Below are 24532 nucleotides of genomic sequence, written 5' to 3' on the forward strand. Positions count from 1 at the left end.
AAGTTATCAAGGCTTATCAAGTTCTGTGTAACTACCAGTAAGTACAGTATCAGTAAGTGGAAATTATGTCATCAGACAGACAAAACGTTATTTGCAAATTTGAGTATTTTAAAGATTAAAATTTAAATCAATTTGTTCATTATAAAACTTATGAACCCAACCCTTACAGTAGGTAATGTAAAATAAATGTTAAAACATTGGTTCCAGTGACAATGTATAGGTATTCACTATTTTTTCCGAATCTCAAATATATAAAAAGAAATAGAAAAAACCTAGTGTACAAACTAGAAGTCTGTGTTTTTGTTTGTCAAAACAGCGATACTTTCCACAAATATACTAGCAGAATCTTTCTACCTATTTTTATTTAATAATTTTTCATATTTATTTCATGCTGTTTTATTTGTATTTCATACAAATTTACAAGTCATTATTTCTGTTTAAATCTTTACCAGTATAATTAGTATTTTTAATTTATTTAAGTTAATTCAATCATCTTGCTTCGTTTTGGGCATTTTATTTTGAAATCTTTAACCGGAAGCGAGAATTTGCTACGTTAAGCTACTTTCAAAGTGCGTCACAAACAGCTGGAAAAGATTATTCACGCCGCAGTTTATGTTTAGATTACAGCGTGTATTTAATGTTTATTCTGTCCGGATTCATCCTGTTTCAAACAGTCAGACTTTACAGATTTTTTTAAAAGCATTTTCTTGAATGTCTTCCCGTTTTTTTTTTTTTGTTTTTTTTTTGCTCCACTTCCCCTGCCCGACTCCTAGTCTCCGCCCACACATTCCTGTGTGTCTGCCGTTCGGGAGGAGAGAAAAAGGAAAAGAGATCCGGCTGGAAACAGTCTGTGGACCTCGAACCGGAGAGGAGATGATCCCAAACAATAACAACAACATTTCTCAGCCTGAATCCGACTCATGAGAAAACAGCTGTTTACACAAACCAGCGCTCGATTCATTTTCCCGAGTCAAATAAGTTATTTTTTTAAAACTTTTATTTGAGTTGTTAGTTGATTTTTAAAAAAAACTTTAAGCAAGAAAGGAGAGGAAGAAGAAGAAAGGAAGGAAAAATCATGGAGATCCTGGACAGCAGCGAGTCGCTGCTCCACTGGGACAGAAACCTGAGCGAGCTGTCTGAGGCCGGGGAGCTGGACTCTGTGCTCTACACCAATGTAAGTTATCGATTAAAGCTAACCGATCAGGTATAGATCAATGGGTGAGGTGCTGATGGGCTGCAGCTTCTGCCTTTGATGAGTTACTGATGTGTGGTACCCTGCTCTCCATTCGCTAAACTGAGCCTTGGGATCCAGGCTGCAACAGGTTTAGCTGCAGAAGTTTTCAAATCTCATATCAGGTGTTTTATGGACGGGGTTTCTCATTAAGAATTGACTTGTTATCTTCTTTTTATTTATATATATATATCTTATAAATATTGCAGTTTCCCTTCCACAGTCTTAAGATAAAGTAAATAATTTAAGAATTAGACTTAACCAATGAGTGAGAGAAGCATATACTTGTAATGCTCAAGTAATGATTTTCAATGTGTTTTGTCTGGATTTTATGCAAATTAAGCATAATTTTCACATTTTTGCATATATATTTAGCCTACTTTCCTCTGATAACAGTTTAAAAAAAAACCCAAGGGCAGCCAATTAATTGCATCAATGGAAATAATAGTGTAGGGACTTGGTTTTATAGAGCAGTTTTAAGTGATAAATCCACCCTGAATCAGTGGTGAAGCATGGTGGTGGTAGCATCATGCTGTGGGGATACTTAAATTCAACAGTGACTCCAGTCAGTTGGCTGGAGCCCAATAGAGAGCAAGCCAGAGTTACAATGACATATCTGCACTTGTAATTGTATTGAAAGATAGTTTTAAAGTGTAGTGAGTCATGAAGGCTGAATACAAGAGCACACCGCACTTTACAGAAGTTTATTTGTCAAAGGTTTTCAAAACTTTTAGTAATTTTCCTTCCATTTCCCATTTTTGCACCACTTTGTGTTGATCTATCACATAAAACCCCATTAAAATACATTGAAGTTTGACAAAAATGTAGAAAATTAAGTTCTAATATTATCTTAGGTTCATGATTGTAAAACCTGTATTTTTAATAAAAGTGAATATTTTTCCTAGAAAACATGTTTAGAATAAAATAAACGGAATAATTTGAAATCATTTTGGTTAGCAGGCAGTGTTAAGCTCCAAATCTTGTCAAAGTATAACATTATTAAGCATATTTAGTTATCCTTTTTTATAATAATAGTGTAAATATTATTAGTCAACAACATTTACAACTGTAGCTGTGAACGTTTTTATCTTTCTGTGCAAAAATAACAGTTTCAAGCTTATTTTTTTGTTAATTTCAGTTTAAATCTGTTATTTATTTATTTTTATTTAATGTCCTGGTTTTATGAGCTGTTGATATAATTACTGGACAGAGTAAATAAGGAGATAAAACACACACACGCACAGAGAGAGAGAGAGTTTCTGCTTTCTGTAAGCTGAGCTCTGCATTTAAAGGTCCTCAGTTATGTAAGCTGAAGTCTGTCTTTCAGCTGTGTGTCTCCTTTGGGCCGGGAGGAGATTGTGTGAGACGGAGAGAATGAGGCAGCTGTGTGTGTGTGTGTGTGTGCGTGTGTGCGTGTGTGTGTGTGTGTGTGGAGGGTTCACAGAGTGTAAAAACAGCTGGCCAAAGACGGAAATCAGACACCGAGGAGGCTGAGTCAGCCTTAGACCCACACTGGCTCGGTTTTCCATCCCATCTGAGGACATCACAGACCTACTCTCACTTTCTCCAGCCATCTTAAAATCAAATCTTTTTTCTTTTTTCCTGGGCTGTGAGCCTCTAGTGTTTCCACATACGTTTGCTTCCTGCGGACGGGTGAAAACTTGTTGCTGTTAAAGTTTGTCTGAATTTGTTTGGCTGCTTTAATTAAGACCAGCTGCAAGATAAAGAAGCTTATTTTAGTCTGTGACTAATAGAGTTTTCACGCCTGAGAGTCCGGAAGACTTGGTTCAATTGGGAACCAAAATTGCAACATTTGTTACATTTTCAGTAACTTGAGTGGTTTGCTTTCACATTGCACTGTCAAACAAACCAAACTAATTGAAAAACCTGTTCCCCTCCTCGCCTGTGGTGGCGCTGCACCAAGAACCACTGCAGAAAACGACACAAAAACCTCTAAAGTTGACATAAATGCAGCTTCCTTCTTCACAAAATGTAAACAAAAATAGAGTAGCAGTTGTAGGACCACGAGTCATTTCTTCTGCTGGCTTGTCTTGGTTGTATTTACCCAGAATGCCCTGTTCCGTAGTCCACTTCCTGCTTTTGTAGTGGTCTCCGGTCTGCTTGGTGTTCACATGTGCATTTGAAGTGGACCAGAGTTTGTTTTTGTGGTCGGCACATTAAGATTGCGATACGATGTGCTTCACTGACACAAACCTTCTTCATAAGTTCATAAATATAATTTTCAGTCTTTGTTTACGTGTTGATTTAAAGCATTTGCTTTTTTCTGGTGCAGAATCCTCACATAAATGACATAAAGGCTGGATCAGTCTGCAGATGCATTGAAAACACTTGGATATGTTGGATAATTAGTTCCACATATCAGATTTTCTGGACGCTGATAAAAACTCAATTGGGCTGTTAGGACTGTGGTAAAATATCAGATATAGGGCACACAAAGCGGATTTAGGTCGCATTTTGGGTATTTTCTACAACATTTCTACCTGGGTTACATAGAGCAGCATTATGGATGTTCTATATATAAACACGAACAGTTTGTGTTTGTATAGAACCTGGGGGGAAGCTTCAGCGTTCGAGGTAACAAGACTGTAGTGTTTGAGTGTGAAGCAGCCTGAGAAACAGACTGAAGTCTTTGTTCGTTCCCGGGTGGTGGGCCGGCTCCTTCGCGTACCCACCCGGTGGCTTCAGACGGGATTCCTCACAGCTCAGTGAGCCTTAACCAGCGTCATCAGCTGCTTTTTTCCTTTACTTTAAACATCCACCCAGTCTCCTCCCAGCCCGGATGGCTTCAAATGCATCAGGTTGTTCAGGTTTTACGATATGAAGACGTTAATTTTTCTTTCATCTGCAGCCATGCGTCACACTGTTTCAGGAGTAACAATAGGCGTCGTAGGCTTGTGACGTGTTTGACTTCTGCTTGAAATTTTACAAGCATCCACAACGTAGAAGATGAACATTTATGGAAACTTTTGTTTGTTTTGTCTTTAAACTCTCCTGTGTTCTTGGGCAGAATTTGTTCTCCTTACATGAGTTTTTTTGGGTTCATAGACAGGACTCTGTACCTTCTCTCCTGCAGAAAAAATATTTTCCAAACAATCATTAGAGGGATTTATATAGATTTGCACCAATCCTCTGTTCATTTATGTATTATGTCACTTTGGCGTGTTGGTTTTCTTGGATAAAAGTCGTTCCTTTAGCGTCCATATTGCTACAAAGTCACTGTCCAGAAGTCTCCATCTTACTCTTCACTCGTACCCACATCTGCTATGCAAACTCTGCAGTGGCAACAAGATGATTAAAAATGGTGATGCTGAGATATTCTTTCAGATGTAGGATTAAATTTGGAGCTATTATGATTCAAAGTGATGCTTGTTTGACTTCATACACATTTTACCCATATTTGTGCATATATACAAGCAAAATTGGAAGTGCGAAAATATATTTTCTTGATGGGAAACATGCCAGTTCTGAAAGAAAACTCACATTTTTATTCAAAAAGTTTTTGTGGGTTTTCGACTATGTCAGAGTGAGCATATTTCACAAAACAGCATCACATCAGTCATATAATCAACAACCGGATGTAACTGCTGGTGGAGAGACGACAGGAAGTGGCATGTTTTTTAATGACTTATCAGGCAAGCAAACTTATTCATGTTTAATTTAAATTGCGTTTCTTATTAACATATTGAGAAGTGAAAACACTTCACCCACTTCAGTCTTTTGTTCTGTGAGATATTGTCTCATAAAAACACCACGAGAAGCTTTGTTCAGCCCTCTGATGTGTCATCGTTTAGACTTTTATGGACAGAAGAGTTTTCTCAGCTTCAGGAGTCGGTAAATAGATAAATGTCAGCGGAGTACAAAGGATAATACCCACACAAGATCTCTTGTCAGTCAAAAGTTTTCAGCAGGAGATTTATTTGTAATTCCAGAGTTTAGACGTGAAATATCAGGCTTTGTTTCAAGCTCACGTTGTACCTGCTGCACTTGCATACCTTTATTCGTTCAGCACGTTCGAGAAAAGGGTGTATTTGTTGAGTTTGCTCCAGGACAGATATGAGACCGGTTACATAACTCCTGCAGGCTCTCATTTGTAGCTCTCAGTCCAGCTGTAATACATAACTTTTACTGATAGGCTGCAGATGACGGCTTTGACAGCCGCTTCACATCGGGTCATCATGCGCTCACAGAGGAGAGCCTGTTCTCCGTTGGGGCAGGGCATCCTGCTCGCCGGTGACCTTGCGCTGCCTGTGTGATTTGTCCATGTGTGTGACCTGCAACATGCGGGTCAGTGTGCACCAAGGGAACAGTCATCCAGTGCACCACGTGGTTACTTGATGCTTAAAAAACTTAAGTGAGGAAGTTTCTTTGCACACATTTCAAGTGCGGTCACATTCCAATTTTGCATGCCAGACCAGCCTTTCCAGATTCATCTTCACCCTTGCCTCTGTGTCACAATGAGGCCGAGAGAGTAATTACAGCAGGAGTGGTGCAGGATCATCCGGTTGTTCCTCTGTCACAACCATATCAACCAGCTGAAAGTTTTAAAGATTAATTATCAGTTTAGTTTTGTCCCATGTTTCTCCATCAAGCAGATCTAAAAAATGTGTCAGTCTTAGTTGTTTTGTTTATCTCCAGAAATGGTCAAAGTGCTCTCTTGTTTTATTATTGATAAAGCAGTTCACATATCTGGCAGTAAAAGAAACAGGAAAGTCACTAATATTCTGAATTTTGTCTGCCTTAAATTTGAATATGGTTCTTTTCTAGACTTTTTTTGGTTAAAAACTCTTGAATGTTGTTTGATTTGGTCCATGGATTTGAGAATGGATGCAGCGATGACAGAGGGTTTTTTTGTTGTCCATATTTTCACTGACAGCAGTCAAAATGACTACCGTCTATTGAATATTGATTAATTTCACTTGATGTGGTCTGAATGCACAGCCTCACAACTTCCTCCTGGTCCACATCTGGAGGAGAAATCTGCGCTGGAGTTTAGATCAGGCCTAAAAAATCCAACCCGACCCGGACCTAGCCTATAGACAATGTGTCCGAGGCCGATCCATCCCAACTGATTGGGTGGCAGATGAATTAAACTTAACATATTATTTTAATTAAGATTTTACTGCTTTTTGCTGAGCAGGCAGTGCAGCGTCCCACGGTTTTTGCTTTTGTTAAACGTCTTTCAGCTCCGTTTTGTTGCTTGTTGAAACCACAGGGTTGGTCAAGTGCAAGTCATCTGGGACGTGTGATTGATGGGAGCGGAATTACGTACGCATTTAGTTGAACAGTGCGCTGCAGTTGTTACTATTTAATTCATTCTCTGCGTTTCTTTTTTCCCCTCAACAAATAACTAAATAATCACCTATTTAAACTATAAATAAATCGGTAACATTCTCGTTTAGTTTTCTCTGTTTTGTATGTGCTGTTGGCTAGCTAAAAGTGCCACAGGAGCACGTTTTATTTATCGGCCAGTACCGATGTTATCGCCGAGACATTGTGTATTGCTATTAATATGATATTAGTGACATTAGACAAACTTAATTGCTTGACTCTCTGATGTAGTTGAATGACAAGTAGTCTTCTGGGAATGTTGGGAATGTTCTGGACAAATTTTGGATTTTTTAGGGAGATTTTAAATTCTGCAGTGGTACTGTTAGTGATCATCAATAAAGATGATGTAGAGTCATTAAGGGAAATTTGGGCATATTTGAAACACAGAATATAACATTTAAAAATAATGTTATTATTACTTTTTGATCATTTTGGTCAATACTACCAATAATAAAATAACAATTAACACATTTTATCTTTAAAATCTGTGAGCTGGAATGCATAACATTTGGACCAGCAACTAATCTGACCAGGTAAGAATTTTTTTCTGGTATTTTCTGTATTTTTTTGCTTAATTTAGTTTTTTTTTTTACTTGTTTAATTTTGGTTTTCCCCCGTTAAGCTTGTTAAATGACTCAATAGTATTTAATACTTTCCAGCAATACCCCTTGAGATCTTCTTCAAATGGTAAAAAAGGGAAATAATTAGCCAATTTTATTGTTTTTCTTCTCTTTTTTGAGCTATTTTCCGCCTTTAAACCTTAAAACAATTTTGAACTAAAGATTTGGTTAATTTAACGGCAGCGTTTCTCATCTGCGTCTTTCTGTGCCTGCAGGCCAAGCTTTAAACTTGTCCTAAATGTCTGGACAGATGGTGCACACATTTTTCTCTTGGTCAAATCTGATGCAACTTTCCTTCTGAACTTTGAAACAGTACTCAGACTCCAGCTTTCTGCAGACAGCCAACTGGTTGGGAGCAATGCGAAGGTAGTAATCAGCTTGTAAGGGATCATTACGGAAATCCAGAGGAGACTTCGTTCTCTGAGGCAAAGCTAAATTTATCGCTCGGTATCTTTCCTTACTCTTCTTTCTGGTGTTTTCTCCCTCTTTCTCCATGGATCTGCAGCCCCCTGTCATTTGATTCACTGTGTGTGGTTTAGAGGGTGTGGGTTTAATTTCTGGTTAGATTTTACACACCCAGCCTTTACGAAAGCCTCACAGCAGTTTCAAATATCTCCGACTTTTTGAAATTCCCGTAAAAACCATCCGACTACCCTCGGCCCCGTAGTTTTCTTCATTGTTTCCACTTTACAACCACGATTTCTAAGTACTTTACAGTGTTTTCCATGTTGAAGACTTTGAGGTTGTTGAATGAACTAAAATTACTGATTTAGTTCATATCTGGGATGATGCGTTCTACACAAGCATCAGGGTTTCACGTCTTATACGTCTAAGCCTGCAAACTGCCTGTTGCACAGCGTGACGTACGTAAAACGCCCAGCTTTGATGGTTTTTGTAGCTCCTAACCCTCCCAGTAGCGGAAAGTGTTAAATCTGGAGCAGCTTCAGGCCTGAACCTCGTTCGCCTCCCAGCCTTCCTCCCCCTCCTGCATCCGTCTCTCCTGCAGGGTGAACCGGGACGAGTCGGCTCGTGTCCAAAATTCCTAAAACATCTGGTTGCTTCTCTTCACTCTTTATCTACAGTGACCCATAAGTCCTTATTCTGACTTTTTTTTTTTTTTTTTAGGATTTTGTTTCTATATAAAGTCTAAATAGAAATGAATTTTAAGAGCAGCTTTTGTTTGGATTTATGCTTCTTTCATCTGCATTTTATCACATAAGAAACTAAATTAGAGCTACTCTAGTTTGGGCTGGTTTGGATTTGGTTGTGCCAGAGTTGCTTTTCACCAAATCTCACAACGGTTTGGTGAACAAGTTGCCTCAAGTTCACAAAACCAAGTAACGAGTTCCCTTGAGTTCAACAAACCCCATACCAAATTGCCTTGAGTTCACAAAACCTTGTAAGAAGTTGCTTTGAGTTCAGCATACCTTGCAGTACAGTGATCAGTTCATCAGAGTTGCCTTGAGTTCACGAAACCAAGTAACAAGTTGCATCCAGTTCTCCAAACCAAGTAATGAGTTGCCTCGAGTTCAGCAACCTGTGACTGAAGTGCCTTCTGTTCACACAGAACCACCATTGACTTCACCATGTTGCTGATCGGTTTGTCATCGTCTTCGTTGTTGATGTCTGACTTTTGACTCTTGAACTCCTTTTCAGGTGTAACTTCTGATTCCTTTTATGACTGAATTTTGGGCCGGAAATCGATTTGGTCCATCTTTTGCGAAGTTGTACAAACTTCTGCATCTAGCATCCATCTTGGCCCAAAAGGTTAGAAAACTAATAAATGAAGGTAGAAGTTTATTAGAAACTGGTTCCTAAATGTACATGAGATGAAGGAACCTTTGGTCAATCATAAGACGGATGAGTTATTCAAAAAATTCCTCTTTCCCTAATAATTAAACTGCTTATGTTGCTTTAAATCCCTGAAATCTTCAGCTTTGACCAACATAAACCAAAGGTTTGTGACCCAGGGAGGCACCACAGTTGGGTGTGATGTGACCATGACGATTTAATGTTGCCAGATGTTATGACGGTTACAGGGTGTGGACGACAACACACTGCTCAGCTGCTGGTGTCTCCCGAAACTGGATTTATTCTTGTTCCTCCTTTGGATTCAATTTAGGAAAAGAGTTTGCTACACAGCCTGATTCGTGTTTGGCAACAGGATTGCAACAAGTTTACTTATGGCACAAAAAGCTTTTTGTGTAGCTTGGAGAAGAAGTGGTGCTCGTTTAAAAGTCTGATTGTGTTGTTGCTTTCCAGCCAAACTGGGAATTGTGTTAATAAGCCGATGTGCACATAGAATATATTTACCTTCATAGAAAAATTAAAGCACTTTAGCTTCCATACCTTTGCTGTTTTTGTTTTATTTACTTATATTTCCAAGGAGTCCTTTTGTTTTTGTTATAGCCAGGGAAGAGTCACCTTTCAGCCAGCTGATGCTCAGGGTGCAACACTGCATTCCTCCTTGTAAAACCTCTTCTAACCACAGGATTTGCAAGATGCATAATTTTAGCTATTAAAAACCTCTTGTATCGGAGGTTGGTAACAGGCCCATCCCTTGTTTTGAAGCATTATATACATAATCACTGGCTTGTTTAAACACAATTTAAATGAAATTTGCAAGAGATGAAGTAAAACTTGCTAAAGGTCTGATGACATTGACTTCCAAGAACGAAATTGTCATGTTTTCTGCAGGTTCAACCAACTAGCATCAAGAAAAAAAGCATTTAAAAAAAAAGTTCCCCAAAACACTTATTTTTTAAAAATGAATCAGATATTTGATTTCATATCATGTTTTTGTCTACATAAAATGTAAAATAATACATCAGGCTTCTGCAGTCATGTAATTATAACCTTTTTTTTATTTGTAAAGACTCTTTAGCAACATATTTAGCCTTTTTTTGGGGGGAAATACTCATCAAAACTGATGCGTTTGGCTTTTCAGGGTTGATCTTTTTTGAGACAGACTCAATGCAAAGTTGAGTTTGTGGGTTTTAATGTGTCAGTCGCTTCTCGACGTTGAGTCAGATGTCTGCTTGGAAAGCATTCACCTCAAAGACTAAAAACTAAGAGAGGAATTTCTAAAAGGCGGCACGTTTAGACAAGCCTTAAAGCGAAGAAGCTCCTCTTAAGGTGCTGCTGACCCAGTTGTCGCCCAGCAGCTGCAAAAAGTGTAGGGATGAAAGGGGATCCAGCAGGAAAAATACAAAGAAAACCAGCAGGGTTGATGAACAAACTGAGCTCTTAACTCCAAATAATCAGTGTTTGGAGCTTTTATTTTTGTCCAAAATAAAAGCTGTTTGGACAAAAAGATGCAGTTTGTCTGAGGAGACCTGAGTTGAATTCAGCTGGAGTCGTGTGAAGCTAATGGTCTGTGGGTAGAGATGGAAAAGGTTATGCATGAGTGTGTGTTGACCCAGTTTTAACAAGCTGGAGATGGAGAAACAGCTGTGTTTTTGTTCCACACCAACAATATTTCCGTGCTGCATCTGACGGAGTCTCAGGGATTCCTGTTGTTTCCTGTTAAAGTCCACATTTGCATTCGAATGTAGACTACCATGGTCAAAAATGTTAAAATATTCTCTTTTATTTTGTAATTTTAATCGCAAACTAAAACTGTAGTATTTCTATTAACACTCTGCTTTGAACTATAATATCTAATTTTATGCATTTACTTAATGTCAAACTTGCAACCTGAATGACCAAGCAGGTTTTGATGTATATCTGCTGCTTTATAGTTTTAAGTTTTCAGGTTTCTGTGGTTCAACAGTAATCTCTGTTGCAACCAACAGTCTTTAGCGAGTGTTGAAATTGATCTGTTATAGTCCGGATCGCACAAATAACGGTCATGTTTTCAGTGTGTTGGGCAACACGGTATAGAACCTGACAACGAGTGGTTTTACCGAATGATTGGCTTCAAATTGTTACACAAAGTGAAGATATCTCATTATTGTTTTTACTGGTATTCCTTTATATTAAACATACCCCTACAGTTCAGCACTGTGGTTTGTAAAGTTGCTTGTGCAACGAGGGTGGGGAACCGTGGGGGTTGTTTTCTGTTGTCGGTCAGTCCGATAGGGCAGGAATGGAAAGAGTGTGTGTTTCATGTAAACTTCTGGGAAGCTCTCTTGGATGGAAAACCGGGGTCAGAAACACACTTTTTCATCATGCCGTTGGGTCGACTTGTGTTTCCTTACACACTTTCATGTAGAATATCGGCCAATCAGAACTTGGACAACATCTGAGTCATGATTCTGAACTTAAAAAAATAAATGTTGAGTCCAAGTCTTGCCATTTTGACTTGATTTTCACATTAAGAAACAGTAACTTGAAATTGGAAGCAGATATTTAGGTCTGTAAATAGTTTCCAATTCTTTCTGCAAAGCCTTTTAGCAGAATTTAAACATTTTCTGAGTGTTTACGTAAAAATGCACTTATGTTGTCGCTTGTGGGAGGAGAGTAAATGCTTGCCGTCAAGCAGGACTTCCTTCATGCTCTCTCACATCCTGTTATTTATGTAAGTTAGCGATCACTCCACCCCAATCAAATATGTGTTGAAACTCGCACTGTAAACCATGCAGTTCAAATTGGGACATTTTAAGTGTCTGAGATAAAGGAAAAATAACATTTTATTGCAGCTCCACATATCAAATATCTTAGTACAGTTAACATAAGACAAAACTATCTTCCAAGTAACATTTAATCAAGATATGAGTGTGTTTTTAGTAAATAATTCCTTAATATTGATAAAAAATGTACTAGTTTCACTGTACAAAATTATTTAACTAATAAAAAGACCTTTTCCCCATTTTATAAGTGAAATAATCTTTCAAAATATATTAATTATATTAATATATTCCTTAATATCTTAAGTCAATATTAAGGAATTTACTTAAAACAAGCTCCTATATCTTACTGAAAAGTTAATTGTAAGCTAGTTTTGTCTTATTTCAAGTGTGCTAAGATCTTTGCACTGGAAACTAGACCACAAATACTTGGTAATACTTTGTGTTTTTGCAGTGTACAAATATCACACCAAGCTCTGTAAGTAACATTTGTCTGCTCCATTAATTTAGAGGAACTAATCTCTCACAAGGACAAGACAAGCTTGGTATATATGCTATAGTGAGACTTTCATCTGCTTCCATTCACTGCCACTCAAGTGCATGGTGACACAATTGTTGGAAGAAAACAAGGCGCAAACCATAACCTCTACCTCATTGCTGCCAGAATGTAATTAAAAAATTTTTTTCTCATATACTCTTTTTGTTGTAGACTGCCAACAAGCTATACTTTTCAATCCCTGTGCAAGGTGCCGGTTTGATAGGTCTTCAGGGTTCTGCTCAGAGACAAATATTTTTATTTGGACTTTTTCCTCACCAGACTGCAAATCATCAACCTATGAGCTCATATTGGAGCAGGAAACTTGGGTGGATGTGTAGTAATGTCTGGGTTCAGCTCTCCAGTTATGACAAAATGAGACTTCAGTCTCTTTACTTTATGTTTTTCTACATTTCTCAACTTTGAACGAGGACATTAATACACCTAACACAGTTAAAATATGGAAAGGTAAATTCATAGCTCATTGCCCTGTTAAAATTCAACAGGTTGCTGTAAATGTTCTCATGGTTGAGAACTTGAGGTTGGGAAAATCTTCATTTTAAAGGTGAAAGGAGTAGGTATTTTGTAATTTGAATAACTTTCTTTCCATGACTCATGAATTATTTTACATCCATTTATTTTGAGTAATTATTGTCGGCCTATCCGGTTCAACCTGTCTTTTTGCATTCAAATATTTTGAAAGATTTCAATAAGTTAACTGTCAAATAAAGGCCACTAGAGCCAATAAAACCTTAAAAAAAAAAAAAGATTTCAATAAGTTGAATGCAGAGTGTAAGTATTTGTGCTTCCACTTAGCTCCAATGGCTTTGCAAACAGAACTATGTCAACTCACTGAGATGTTTTCTGATCTTTGTATGAACTGTTTAAACATTCTTTCTTTTCATATAAAAAATGAACATCTAACAAATCTGATTGTAACTAAAAGAAGTCCTTCTATTTAAGTGTCTTCACGCACCTTTCAAAAGTTTTAAATTAATTCATTTAAAATTAAGGCCTTAAAATGTGTTAGATTCATTAAAGAAAGTGTAAAGTGGCTGATGTACGTTACTCACAGGTCTTACATTTTGTCCTGGCAGGAGTATTTAATATAATTTAATCAGATTTTTTTTTTTTTTTTTAGTTTTTATTGGCTATAGTGGCCTTTATTTGATAGTTAAGTGACAGGAAAGTGGGTAAGGAGAGAAGGGGAAGACATGCGGCAAAGGTCGCCAAGGCCGGGAATCAAACCTGTGACAGCCGCATCGAGGACTAAGGCCTCCATATGTGGGTTGTGCTGCACCACCACAGCACACCCAGCTATGTTTTTTTCTTGCAGGATTTTTCTATTGGGCGAAAACTCAAGGCGGTTAAGACTACTGCTAACAAGCTGCTAAGACTAGCTTGCTAGCTAGCTAGAGAGCTAAATGATATGTGAGAAACACAAAACTGCTGCAAAGAGCCACAAAAAGACCCCAGAAATGTCACTGTTTTGGTCCCCTGCATTTCTTTTGCACATCTGTTGTTATATAGGTCTTAAATTTTACTCATAATGGTCTTAAAAAGCCTTAAATTTGAGTTAGCGAAACCTGCAGAAACCCTTTTTAAGATTTTTCTTCTGCAGTTTTATCCTGTATTGTTATCCGGCCTTTTCCTGGAGCTGACACCGGATCTCTGATTACTTCTTAGTTTTTGGAAAGCCCGGCTGGGATCGATGTCTAGGATCGGGGTCAGGGAGTGTCTGCGTCGCCCTCTTATCCGTGTGGGAACCAGCTCGAATCCCTCTGAGAACGAGGGCGTTTTTGTTTAGCTCGGGTCAGTTTGTCTGAGCTCATTTGGCTAGAATCTCACAGATATGGGTGTGTTTTCTTTTTACTTGAAAAAATACCAGTCTATGTTTGAAACCTAATGTGTAAGAGCTTATTTTTACTGATTGTTGATACAATATAAGAATGTCAGGGCTTAACTGATCACCCCAAGGCCTATGATTTGTTTAGTATCACTGACAGACACTATTATCAGTGCCCTGGCAGAAACCGTCTGCTAGTTGTGAGCCCACAGCAACTGATAAGTGACTTATAGTCGTAGTTTCCTATCATACATGGCTTCTATCAGCCGGAGACTGAAAAACATCTGAAGGTTTCAAACTTGATTCAACCTTTTTACATTATTGGTGGTTTTGGGGTGAATTATACTTTAGTTTCTTGATATTGTGTCAAAAATGTGTTTCGTGTTTATCTCCAGATCAGACCTGTCATGATAACAAATTTTGCTGGATGATAAATTGCCCCATTATTGAGTAATATTGCAGTTTTTCGACTTATTACTTATTGTGACAGATGATGAATTCTGTCTATAAAAGTGAATTTATGCATAGAATACACACCAAGTGTTCAACCCAGGTACTTATCTCAATCTCTGCTGGTTGCAATTGTGCACAAATCATTGATACTTCGACATGTGTTTGTAATTCAGTGTTTACTGGAGGCATCTCTGTTGCAAAATGTAGCTGAACTAATAGCTGTTCAGCAATCGCCTTGTAAAAAGTGTTTTTCTGTTTTTATCCATTTATTTGCTACAAGCTTCGATGTTGACTTATATGTTAAAATTTGGTGGAAAACTTTAGTGCAACCCTGTGAGCGGCTTGTACACGTTGTTCTTCCTGTGGTGCTCTAGCTTTTGGCTGCAGGAGTGTTCTGATTTTGAAGCGACCAGCGCTAAATGGCAAACAGGAAGTTGGAGAAACTGAACCATCTGGCAAGCCTTTAATTTAACAAGATCTGAAATAAAGCAAACAATGATGAGGTATAAAGTTCTCGCAGGGCTGTCAGATAAAAGTTCATATGTTCCTTCGGCTTATCTGCTGATAGGTGGACACGTGTTGAGGATGTGTGGCATTTAAAGCCAAAGATCTGGATCCCAATCAAACTAATGAGTCATCTGGCTTGTCCTGACAGCAGGCCACACGTTTTAGGATGTTTGCTTTATGAGTGACCCAGTGTCCTGTCAGCTGAGGCGAACACACAGCTGAGTCCAGGTCAGGGTACAACACGCAGCTGGGCCCGACCTGTTGGGGCTCCTTTAGGACTGAGTGGACAGGTTTTTAGTTTTATTTGTTGTCCTTAAAGTCTGGCTTAACTTCCTTAGAGGCATATGTTTCAGTTTCTGCTTTTGAACAATAAATCCAGTTGATTTATTGGTGCTAAGAGAACTTGCATAATTTCTATGTATGTATATATTAGTGAATACTTTAAGTTTAGCTGTGTTTAAGCCTGTCACAATAAGCAATTAATCCTTTTGGTTCTTCTTTTGAAGGGCAGTTTTGTTTTGAGACTTCACAATCCATTTTATTTATGTAATCTTTACTTCCATTTTATTTGTTTTTTGTTTTTGTCTTTTATTTTATATTAACAGTTCCAGTGTTAAGAGTTCCTTACAAAATTAAAGTTTATTGGTCTTTCAGAAGGCGAACTTGCATCATTACGCCATTATCAATATATTGCTTGAAAATGGTCTCAAAACAACAATATTATTATTTATCGCAATAATTTCTGGGGCAATTTATTGTGGCAGGCCTGATTGGTTTTTGGTACCATTTTAGTTTTGCAAATAGCTCCAGAAATTAAAATTTTTATATATATTTCTGTATAATGTGTCAATTGAAACCTTAAGTTATAATTTTCCAGTTTTATTACTCCATTAAAAGCATTCAACTCCAAACTGTAGGTGGAGATTTCATTGGAGCTGATTGGTTTTTAACTAGCAAACATAAATTAGTCTTTTTAATCTCAGTTGTAATAATCTGAGGACACATATGCAGACGAAACGTCTGAAATTTTAGACTCTGTCACTCTTTATTTCTCACTTTGAATTAAAATATCCTCATTGTTTGATGGATTTATAAATAAAGTATGTCTTCTGCTTTATCAGGATAAAGTTTTGACTTTTCATGCTTGTCTGACCTACTTTGAAGTTTCCGTTCGCCTCGTCTTTGATTTGATTAAAATCTGGCATATTAGAAGTTCTGCTAAGCTTCTGAGATTTTGCATCAGACTGAGCCTCAGTTAATCTGTCTGCATTTCCTCCATCTACAGCCTTCAATTAAAAGATTACAATCTCATCTTTCAGCGATGTCCTGCACCCGTTATTTTCTGTGTTACCAGAGAATTTTATTCAGGGAAAAAAAATCAGAATAGCCTCTTTGTTATCAGTTCTGACTGTTGCTCCATCTCCAGTTAAACCTCCAAGTTGCTCCAGTCGGGCTTCAGCCTCCCTGGTTCTGTTTCCCAGCTGGAGGGTTATGAGTTACAGCCGGCCCCCTAAACAACGCCTCCCTCATAAGGGCTGCAGGGACAAAGGGGGTTCTGTTGGGCGTGTGATGAGCTACACCCAGTCGGCGACCGGTCCTCCGTCGCTCTCGACCGCAACCGCGAGCTGAAATGACAGGCAGCCGCAGTGTGGGAGTTTGGTGCGGTTCTGTTTCTGCGCATTTGTACATTCAGTTCCTCCTTTCTAAATAAACCAGGGGTGCCCAAAGTCGGTCCTGGAGGGCCGGCATCCTGCATATTTTCTCTCCCTAGTAGATGTAACAAACTCCTCAGCAAGTCAATGTTGTCCTTAGGCCTCTAATGAGCCATCATTTGATGCAGGTGTGTAAAACCAGGGAGAGAACTAAAACATGCAGGTTGCCGGCCCTCCAGGACCGACTTTGGACACCCCTGACATAAACTAAAGGGTTCATCATTTCTGTGTTTTTAAGAAATTGGGTCATTTGTCTTCAACTAAACGGCAGTTTGGAGATACAAAGGGAGCGAAATATCACATCTAAACGAGGACTTAAATGATTAATCGTGATTAATCAATCACAGAATTAATCGTCTACTAATTTGTTAATCGATTAATAATTACCTGGAGTATTTACACCAAAAAAATATCATATGCTGAACATACTCAGAGTAGTAATAAAGCCGAAATTATACAAAAATATCTACATTTTTCACTTAAAATGAAAAAACTTCTTTGCTTGTACTGTAAATGTGTTCTACCCAGAACTCCTCGAGTTGCATCGTTTTGGCTTCACCTGGTTCAAATTCAGAAGAAGATCTGATATCAGGTATTTATAATAGGCAATAAAATGTTTTCATTTTTAAATAAAATCTGCAGAAAGGGCCAATTTTAAAAAGGAAATTGATTAATAGCCAGAATATTATAGTAATCATTAGTCAACATCCTCAGCATAAACAACATAAAGTGTCATTTTTTTAGGCATGTACTTTCACCTGAAGAGGCTAAAATGGAAGGGTTTGCCAATAATAATAAATAATAATAATGTCATATTTAAATGAAAAACACAAGCTAACCCTTATAACATCCCAAATGTGAGGTACGGAGGTGGCAGCATCATGTTATGTGGGGGTGGTTTGCTGTTTTGTTTTCAATTAGGCGTCATTTATTTATGTTAATCTGATTCAGTTTTTAAACTCAGTTTACTTGAAGAAATTGAAACCTCTTTACCATAACAGTGTTTTAATTTCTCGTTCTGTAGTTTTAGTATTAACACCAAAAAGATGCTGCTCTTTTGGAGTTGATTTGCATTAATTTTACATTTTGAGGACCTCAAGGGTTTAATCCAAGTCTGAATCTTTTCATCATGCCATTAAGTGTGTTTGTTGGACAAGAGATGAGGCTGAATGTTGCAGAACCCTGAACACTGTGACTTTTAGATGTTTGTACTTAATTAGCTGATTGATTTATTCCACCTAATCTATATTGTTGAATCATATTATTGGATATATTGGACACAAGCTCCTCTTTATCCTGGACGTCAGAAAATGGCCGACTGGGTGGAGAGAAGTGTAAATATTTGCCTTCTTCCTCCTTGAAGAGATTCATGGCGTGCTGTCGGTGTTTAAACCCATCGAAACCTGGAGACGAGACTTTTAGGGAGCGAACAGCAGCAGAGGAGGAAGGGTCATTTGTTTGTGTGGGACGCAGAGAAATGCTAGACGACATCCCGTGTTTGTGAGTCTGTAATTGAAGCCGCATGCTGGACATCGGCCTGTCCACTTTGGATCTTGCCTTAGCTGAAATTTTGCCTGATTGCACTCAAACGTTTGAATTTAGATACCTGACTTACTCCTAGTCATCTTGTATTTATGGCTGGAGAAGGCACGGTGATATAATCTTAACTGGTTTATGACTCCATAAACTTTGTCCAAGCAGGCGGCTGCTGTCAGGTTGGTTTTCTGCTCACAAAGTAGGTCAACCATAAATGTTTAAATAACCAGTTTGCAAGAAAAGAGAGAAAACTAGGAAACTTCACACAGCCCTTTTTACTTTGTTCCTTGATTTTAAGATCTTGTTACGTCCGTCCGTCCGTCTGTCCATCGGTTTGCCCGTTCGTCCATCCATCCAAACTTCTTTATCAATGCTTTAAATCTCTCCATAAATAGGAGATTCCTGGAATTGAAAAAAGAAATTGGAGTTACTGTATTATGCTTCAAAGTGAACCCAAAAATGTTGTGTTGATTTAAAAGTATTTAGTTTTGGACAGTTATACCAGTTTAGCTTGTTTTAGCACAAACTTTTCTGTGACTCCAGCTTCTTAAAACTGAAAATGACCTTTTATGGTTCAATATCTTACTATAAAAAATATAATTGAAGTAGTTTGACTCATAGGTTCATTGGCACATGAACTTGGAGACCTTTCTGCTGTCTGTAGATATAGATCGGTGTGTTATCAGCGTAGTCTCTCCGTGTTTCTGCTAGTCTTGACATCCTCGATCTTCCCCTTGTAGGGAGATGAAGGAATGTGGCGATGGGGGAAGGAGGCTTTGTCTGTTAAACTATCACCACACTGAGACACAAACAGAAATGCTGATTAGAGGAGGTGGATAAGTATCTGACTGGCGGTGCTGGAGTTCCCTGAGGGGGCTGAAGGTGCCAATAGAGACTATAACAGCCTGCAATCACAGAGGTGCTGTCAGAGATTTGTAATGTTGTGGTTTTCGTGTAATTATCAGTCTGTTACCTCCCATCTTCTTTCTCTGTTCTGCAGCACTTCTCTGAGCTCCTGGACGGCCTCTCCCCGGAAGCTTTGCTGGGCCAGCTGCTCAGCGACCCCTTCCTGTCCGGGGACAAAGGCGGCGTGGAGTCCATGGAGGGAGAGGACGGCGGCGAGCTGTCCCCGTCGTCTCCTCTGCCGCCGCACATCACCGCCGAGCACAGCTACTCGCTGTGCGGCGACAGCCGGCCTCAGTCGCCGCTGTCGCACCTCACCGGAGAGCATGGCAGCGAAGCAGGTGGGAAATGATTAATCGAATTAATTGTGATTAATCGATTAGTGGTAATTGTCAACTAATTTAGTAAACGATTACTCATTAACTGGAGAAGGCAGACTAAAAAATACAGGTAATTTGCTGAAAGAACAACAGAGTCAGAATAGTAATTAACCCAAAACTATACATTTAAGATGAGAAACTTTCTTTGTTAATTTGTTTTACCCAGAATGTCTCATTCTCATTCATTGATATATTGACAAAATCTCTTATTCAGCAGCTTTTCCTATCTAGTAGTTAATCAAAAAACTAATCCACACATTAGCAGACAGTGTTTTTTTCTGCAGATGCATCATTTGCTACAAATGATCAAGTATTTATTAAAGGAATGCTATGTTGTTGCATTTCAGGCACTAACATTTTTATTTTCGTATCTGAAAAAGCAAATTAATTATTTACTTACTTGTATCTTTTAAAGTACTTCTAATCTTGTATAAAAAAGTCTTATGTGGTTAAAAAAAACTTCGTAATATTCCAGTTTATATCCAATTAATCGTCAGAATAATCAATTACTAAAATAATGAACATCCACTTTAGAGATATACTGATATCTACTTAATCTAATATTATAAATTCATATTTTAATGCATTTCTAATATTGTGTAAAAAAGCTTAAGTGATTAAACAAAATAGCTGAAGACTTCTGATTAACTGATTAATCATCAGAGTAATGGTTAGTTGCAGCTCTATGAGTTTAAGGATCATCCAGTTGTTCACTTTTAAGATCTACTGCGTTTAGACCACTTCATTCAATATTAGAAATTAATTTTTTAATGTATTTCTAATATTGTGCGAAAAATATCTGAAGAATTTGTTACCTGATTAAATGATTAATCGTCAAAAAAAATTGTTGCAGCTCTATACACGGGTTTAAAGATAATCCAACCTTCAACTTTTGATATCTACTGAGTTTAGAGCACCTAATTCTTTTAGATATTTTTAAAATTATTTTATAAGAATGGACGTTTTTACCACTATGACACAAGACAAACCATTTTCCACAATCTTGAGCATCGTTTACCCCATTTAGGGTTGTTGATGCAAAGACAAACTGGTTATTTTTGAATGAAATCTGAAAGTCATTTCATATTATGACGTTTTTCCACCATAGAGTCCGATGCAGACTCCCCTGACTGGGCCATGGAGCAGGAAGAGGCCATTGAGGGCCTCCTCTGTGTGGCTCCCTCTCTGCTCCCCACTCTCTCGCTCTCTCTGGCCTCCAGTGAGGACCCTCGTGGGCCTGAGGGCCCCGCTTTGGCCCCTGTGGCCCAAACAGCAGCCAGCAGCATCACCAACCAAGGCAAAGCACTTAAGGTGGGAGAAAACACTTTTAAAAACTCTGAGTTTCAGTTTGTTCTGTTTGTGACGCTGTCTGTCTTCTGTATTACAGATTAAGGAGGAGAAAATCATCCCTGAGATTAAGCTGGAGCCACATGAAGTGGATCAGTTCCTCAACTTTTCACCCAAAGGTCAGAATTCAGGTTTTTACTCGTGTGCTACAACGACCCCTGCTGGCAGGTTTTGAGCATTGCAGTTCTTTAACGTTTGAAACCAAGATGAACTAAATGTTTTCCTTAACAAATTTAAATCACATCTAGGGCTTCAACTAACAAAAATGCTAGTTATATATCAGCAATATATTGGTTATTCTAACAATTAATCGATTAATCAGATAAAAATGAGCAAATTTTTCATTTAAGCCTTTTTGTAGAGTACTAAAAATTCACTAAAAGATGTAAATAAACAAATAATTCAGTTTCTTTTTTAAAATAAAAACTATTTAATATAAACATTTTACTGTCTAAAGTGCAGTAACAGTTTTCCTTTTTTTACGGTTTACTCTAACAAAAGATGCATCTGCAGCTAAAAAATACTTTTAACATAAAGAAGTAATCTGTTGATTTATTTTTCTTAAATTATTGATTTATAAGTGGAAAGTAAAATGTGATTAATAGCATTTTCTTTTTACAGAATTTAAACCAGGTCAACTAAAAAATATGTCACTTGAGTTGTTTTGCGTGGAACATATTTACAAAGGTTTTTTTTGTTTAGCTTAAATACTAAATGTGCATATTTTTTGTACAGTTTTGGCAGTGAATTTGTTGTTTTTTCAGTAAATGTATATTCCAGGCAACAATTAATCGATCACTAAATTATTTCACAATTCTTTCAACAATCGATTAATCACAATTTATCCAAATAAAGGACTTCTGCATTGGCCTTAACATCTTGGCTTGTTTCTTTTAGCCAACAAATCTGTAATTTCTTTGTAATTTTGTTGTTTTTCAGGCCTGGAGTCCCTGCAGATGCCTCCCACTCCTCCCAGTTCCCACAGCAGTGACTCTGAGGGCAGCCAGAGCCCCGTCCACGCCCCTCCCAGTCTGTCCTGCCCCACCTCCCCCAGCAGCCCGCCTCCGTCTCAGGCCAGCGTCAAGGTGTCTCCACGCGCCGCGTCCTCACTGTCCAACTCCCCGCTGCTCACCGCTCCCCATGTAAGGAACCAGTTTCTATTTTCTCCCAATTTGTTATAAAAGTGACGAACACCACTCACATTTATTGACTTATATAAGAGTCCAGTCTTTAATTTCTGTGCATTTATAATATGGGGGAAATAATAACAGAAAACAAATGCCATTTTGGCAAAATGTTACAGGAACTAAAGAAGGCTGTGTTATCTCTCTGTTATTATTTTCTTATTTTTCCTATTTTAAAATTAGTAAGACATGTAAAAGAAAGAAGGCAGGGTAAAATAAGTTTATGCTTCTGCTTTCCTCCTTTTCAAACAGATATCTAAATATACATCATGGCATTTGAGATGTGAAAGTGAATAGTTTAAAATAAAACTACTAAATTACACATTATGGTTTTTATTGAGCTTTTTCAAAATCCTTGAAAACTGTGTGTGTGGCATCATGAGCGTTTTGAAACATGAGAATATTTTAAATAAAACTCTGATGGGTCCAAAATATGATCATTTTAACAGAAATCTACCTTGTCGATCAGTTGGTGCTCTCATAGTGGCAAAAAGGAGGTTGCACTCCTGAATAGATTTGCAACTACTTAGATTTTCCATCTTGTCCTGCAGAAGTTACAGGGGTCTGGGCCGCTGATCCTGACCGAGGAGGAGCGTCGAACGCTGGTGGCCGAAGGTTATCCCGTTCCCACCAAACTGCCGCTCACCAAAGCAGAAGAGAAGGCGTTGAAGAAGATCCGCCGGAAAATCAAGAACAAGGTAGGAGCTCAGGAATGTACAAACTATTGATTTTGCTTTTAAATTAGATGCTAATCTTCCTCTAATTTCTGTATTTTTCATTTAAATTGCTTTACTCTAAGAATTTCTCAAGTAGTATGAAGAAATCTTTTAAAATAAATTCTTTAGTCCTTTGAACGCTTTATTCAACTGTTTTCTTTTCTTTCACAGATTTCAGCTCAAGAGAGTCGCAGGAAGAAGAAAGAATACATGGATGCTCTGGAGAAAAAGTAAGTTCATCTTTGTCCGTCTTCCCCATCTGGCTAACAGGAAAATAAATACCTGGAAAAGTCCAGATATTAAGCTAAGAAGTCTAGTAATGTGTATATTTTTTTGCTATTAAAAATATTAGCATGTCATCTGCATAATGGTAGAGAATTCTTTAATAAACAGAGCTGGAAACATGTAAATTCACTGCTTCAAATTTAAAATAGCGTGTTGGTGTTGCTAATTATGAGTCACTAACACTGCAGTACTGCTGTGTGACCACAGGGTGGAGACATGCTCCAATGAGAACAACGAGCTACGCAGGAAAGTGGAAACTCTGGACTGCACAAACAAGTAAGGACATACAGTTTCATGGGATTTTTCAACTAATTCCTCTTTAAAACTCAAGAAGAAGAAACTATCGTTTGATACTCTGGCTTTCTAAAAACATACATTTCTGTTTTGTTTGACTAAAAGCTTCACAGTTGATTCTTAACCAGAAAACACAAATGCTAACAGTCGAGGAAAGTTGTAAGTAAAAAAATGCGAATATTTGAGATGCACATTTGAGAGATGTTTTCTTACAAAAGTAAGGATTCAAAACCGGAACTTTCAGAAACTGAAGTACAGCCAAAGTTAGAAAGCTTTTGTTTTTTGTTGAAGGCTTGATTGCAGCCTGCAGGATCACTTCTCCGGGGGTTGGAGGGTTTTAGCCTGACCGCCTGGATCATGCTGAGCTGGAAAACAATGACTCAGTTCTGTGATTTGAAAATAAAGCTGAATCAGAGGCTCCCCGTGGCTGCATTCAGCTGCAGCTTTTTGCATTCATGCATAATCATGAGTCCATTTTCACTGCGAAACGCTGAGGCTGCGTCAGGGATTCTGCACGGATGAACGGCGTGTGCTGCACAAAGCGGCGGGTGCATCGGGTTAAGTGCGTCCCTGACAGCTGCTTCAGGTCGGGTTTTTTTTCACTCAGCGGTTAAAGTGTGCTTCGCTGTCACTCCTGGAAAGATAAATGGGACAATGGAGCCTGTTTTAGTGCCGCTGCGCCTGGATGGCACAGCGGTTGTGCTGCGTTTTAACGATCGACAGAGAAAATCTCTGCGACATGTGAAGCTGTCTGGAAGCTGGCAGCAGATTAAAAAAACAAAACAAAACATGTTCCATGAGATCAGGGTGAATCAGCTGGACTGCTAGTTTCCATCAGCTAATATTAAACCAACAGGAAAGTTATTAGGTTAATTAGCGGGTTTAGGAGCTCAGTGGCGCTCTCTAGTGGTCAGAGAGTTTAAACTGTTTGATCAGGAGGAATCCTGCTTGACATCAGGAGAGATACAGAACCATCCATCCATCCATCCATCCATCCATCCATCCATCCATCCATCCATCCATCCATCCATCCATCCATCCATCCATCCATCCATCCATCCATCCA

The 24532-nt window shown here is 38.3% G+C and overlaps 1 protein-coding gene across 1 annotated transcript in view; it reads left to right on the forward strand.

Annotated features, from left to right (window-relative positions):
• Positions 1 to 592: 592 nt before the first annotated feature.
• The window catches only part of creb3l2 (cAMP responsive element binding protein 3-like 2), a 27236-nt gene continuing 3296 nt past the window's right edge, over positions 593 to 24532 (forward strand). The window contains exons 1-8 of the mRNA XM_008400488.2: positions 593 to 1174; positions 19358 to 19601; positions 20749 to 20951; positions 21028 to 21106; positions 21927 to 22129; positions 22723 to 22869; positions 23059 to 23117; positions 23380 to 23448. Coding sequence (XP_008398710.1) covers positions 1076 to 1174; positions 19358 to 19601; positions 20749 to 20951; positions 21028 to 21106; positions 21927 to 22129; positions 22723 to 22869; positions 23059 to 23117; positions 23380 to 23448 — 1103 coding nt within the window. The 5' untranslated portion in view covers positions 593 to 1075. The remainder of the gene's footprint in view (positions 1175 to 19357; positions 19602 to 20748; positions 20952 to 21027; positions 21107 to 21926; positions 22130 to 22722; positions 22870 to 23058; positions 23118 to 23379; positions 23449 to 24532) is intronic.

Source organism: Poecilia reticulata, linkage group LG23 (genome assembly GCF_000633615.1).
Source record: "Poecilia reticulata strain Guanapo linkage group LG23, Guppy_female_1.0+MT, whole genome shotgun sequence".
NCBI classification, from domain to species: domain Eukaryota; kingdom Metazoa; phylum Chordata; class Actinopteri; order Cyprinodontiformes; family Poeciliidae; genus Poecilia; species Poecilia reticulata.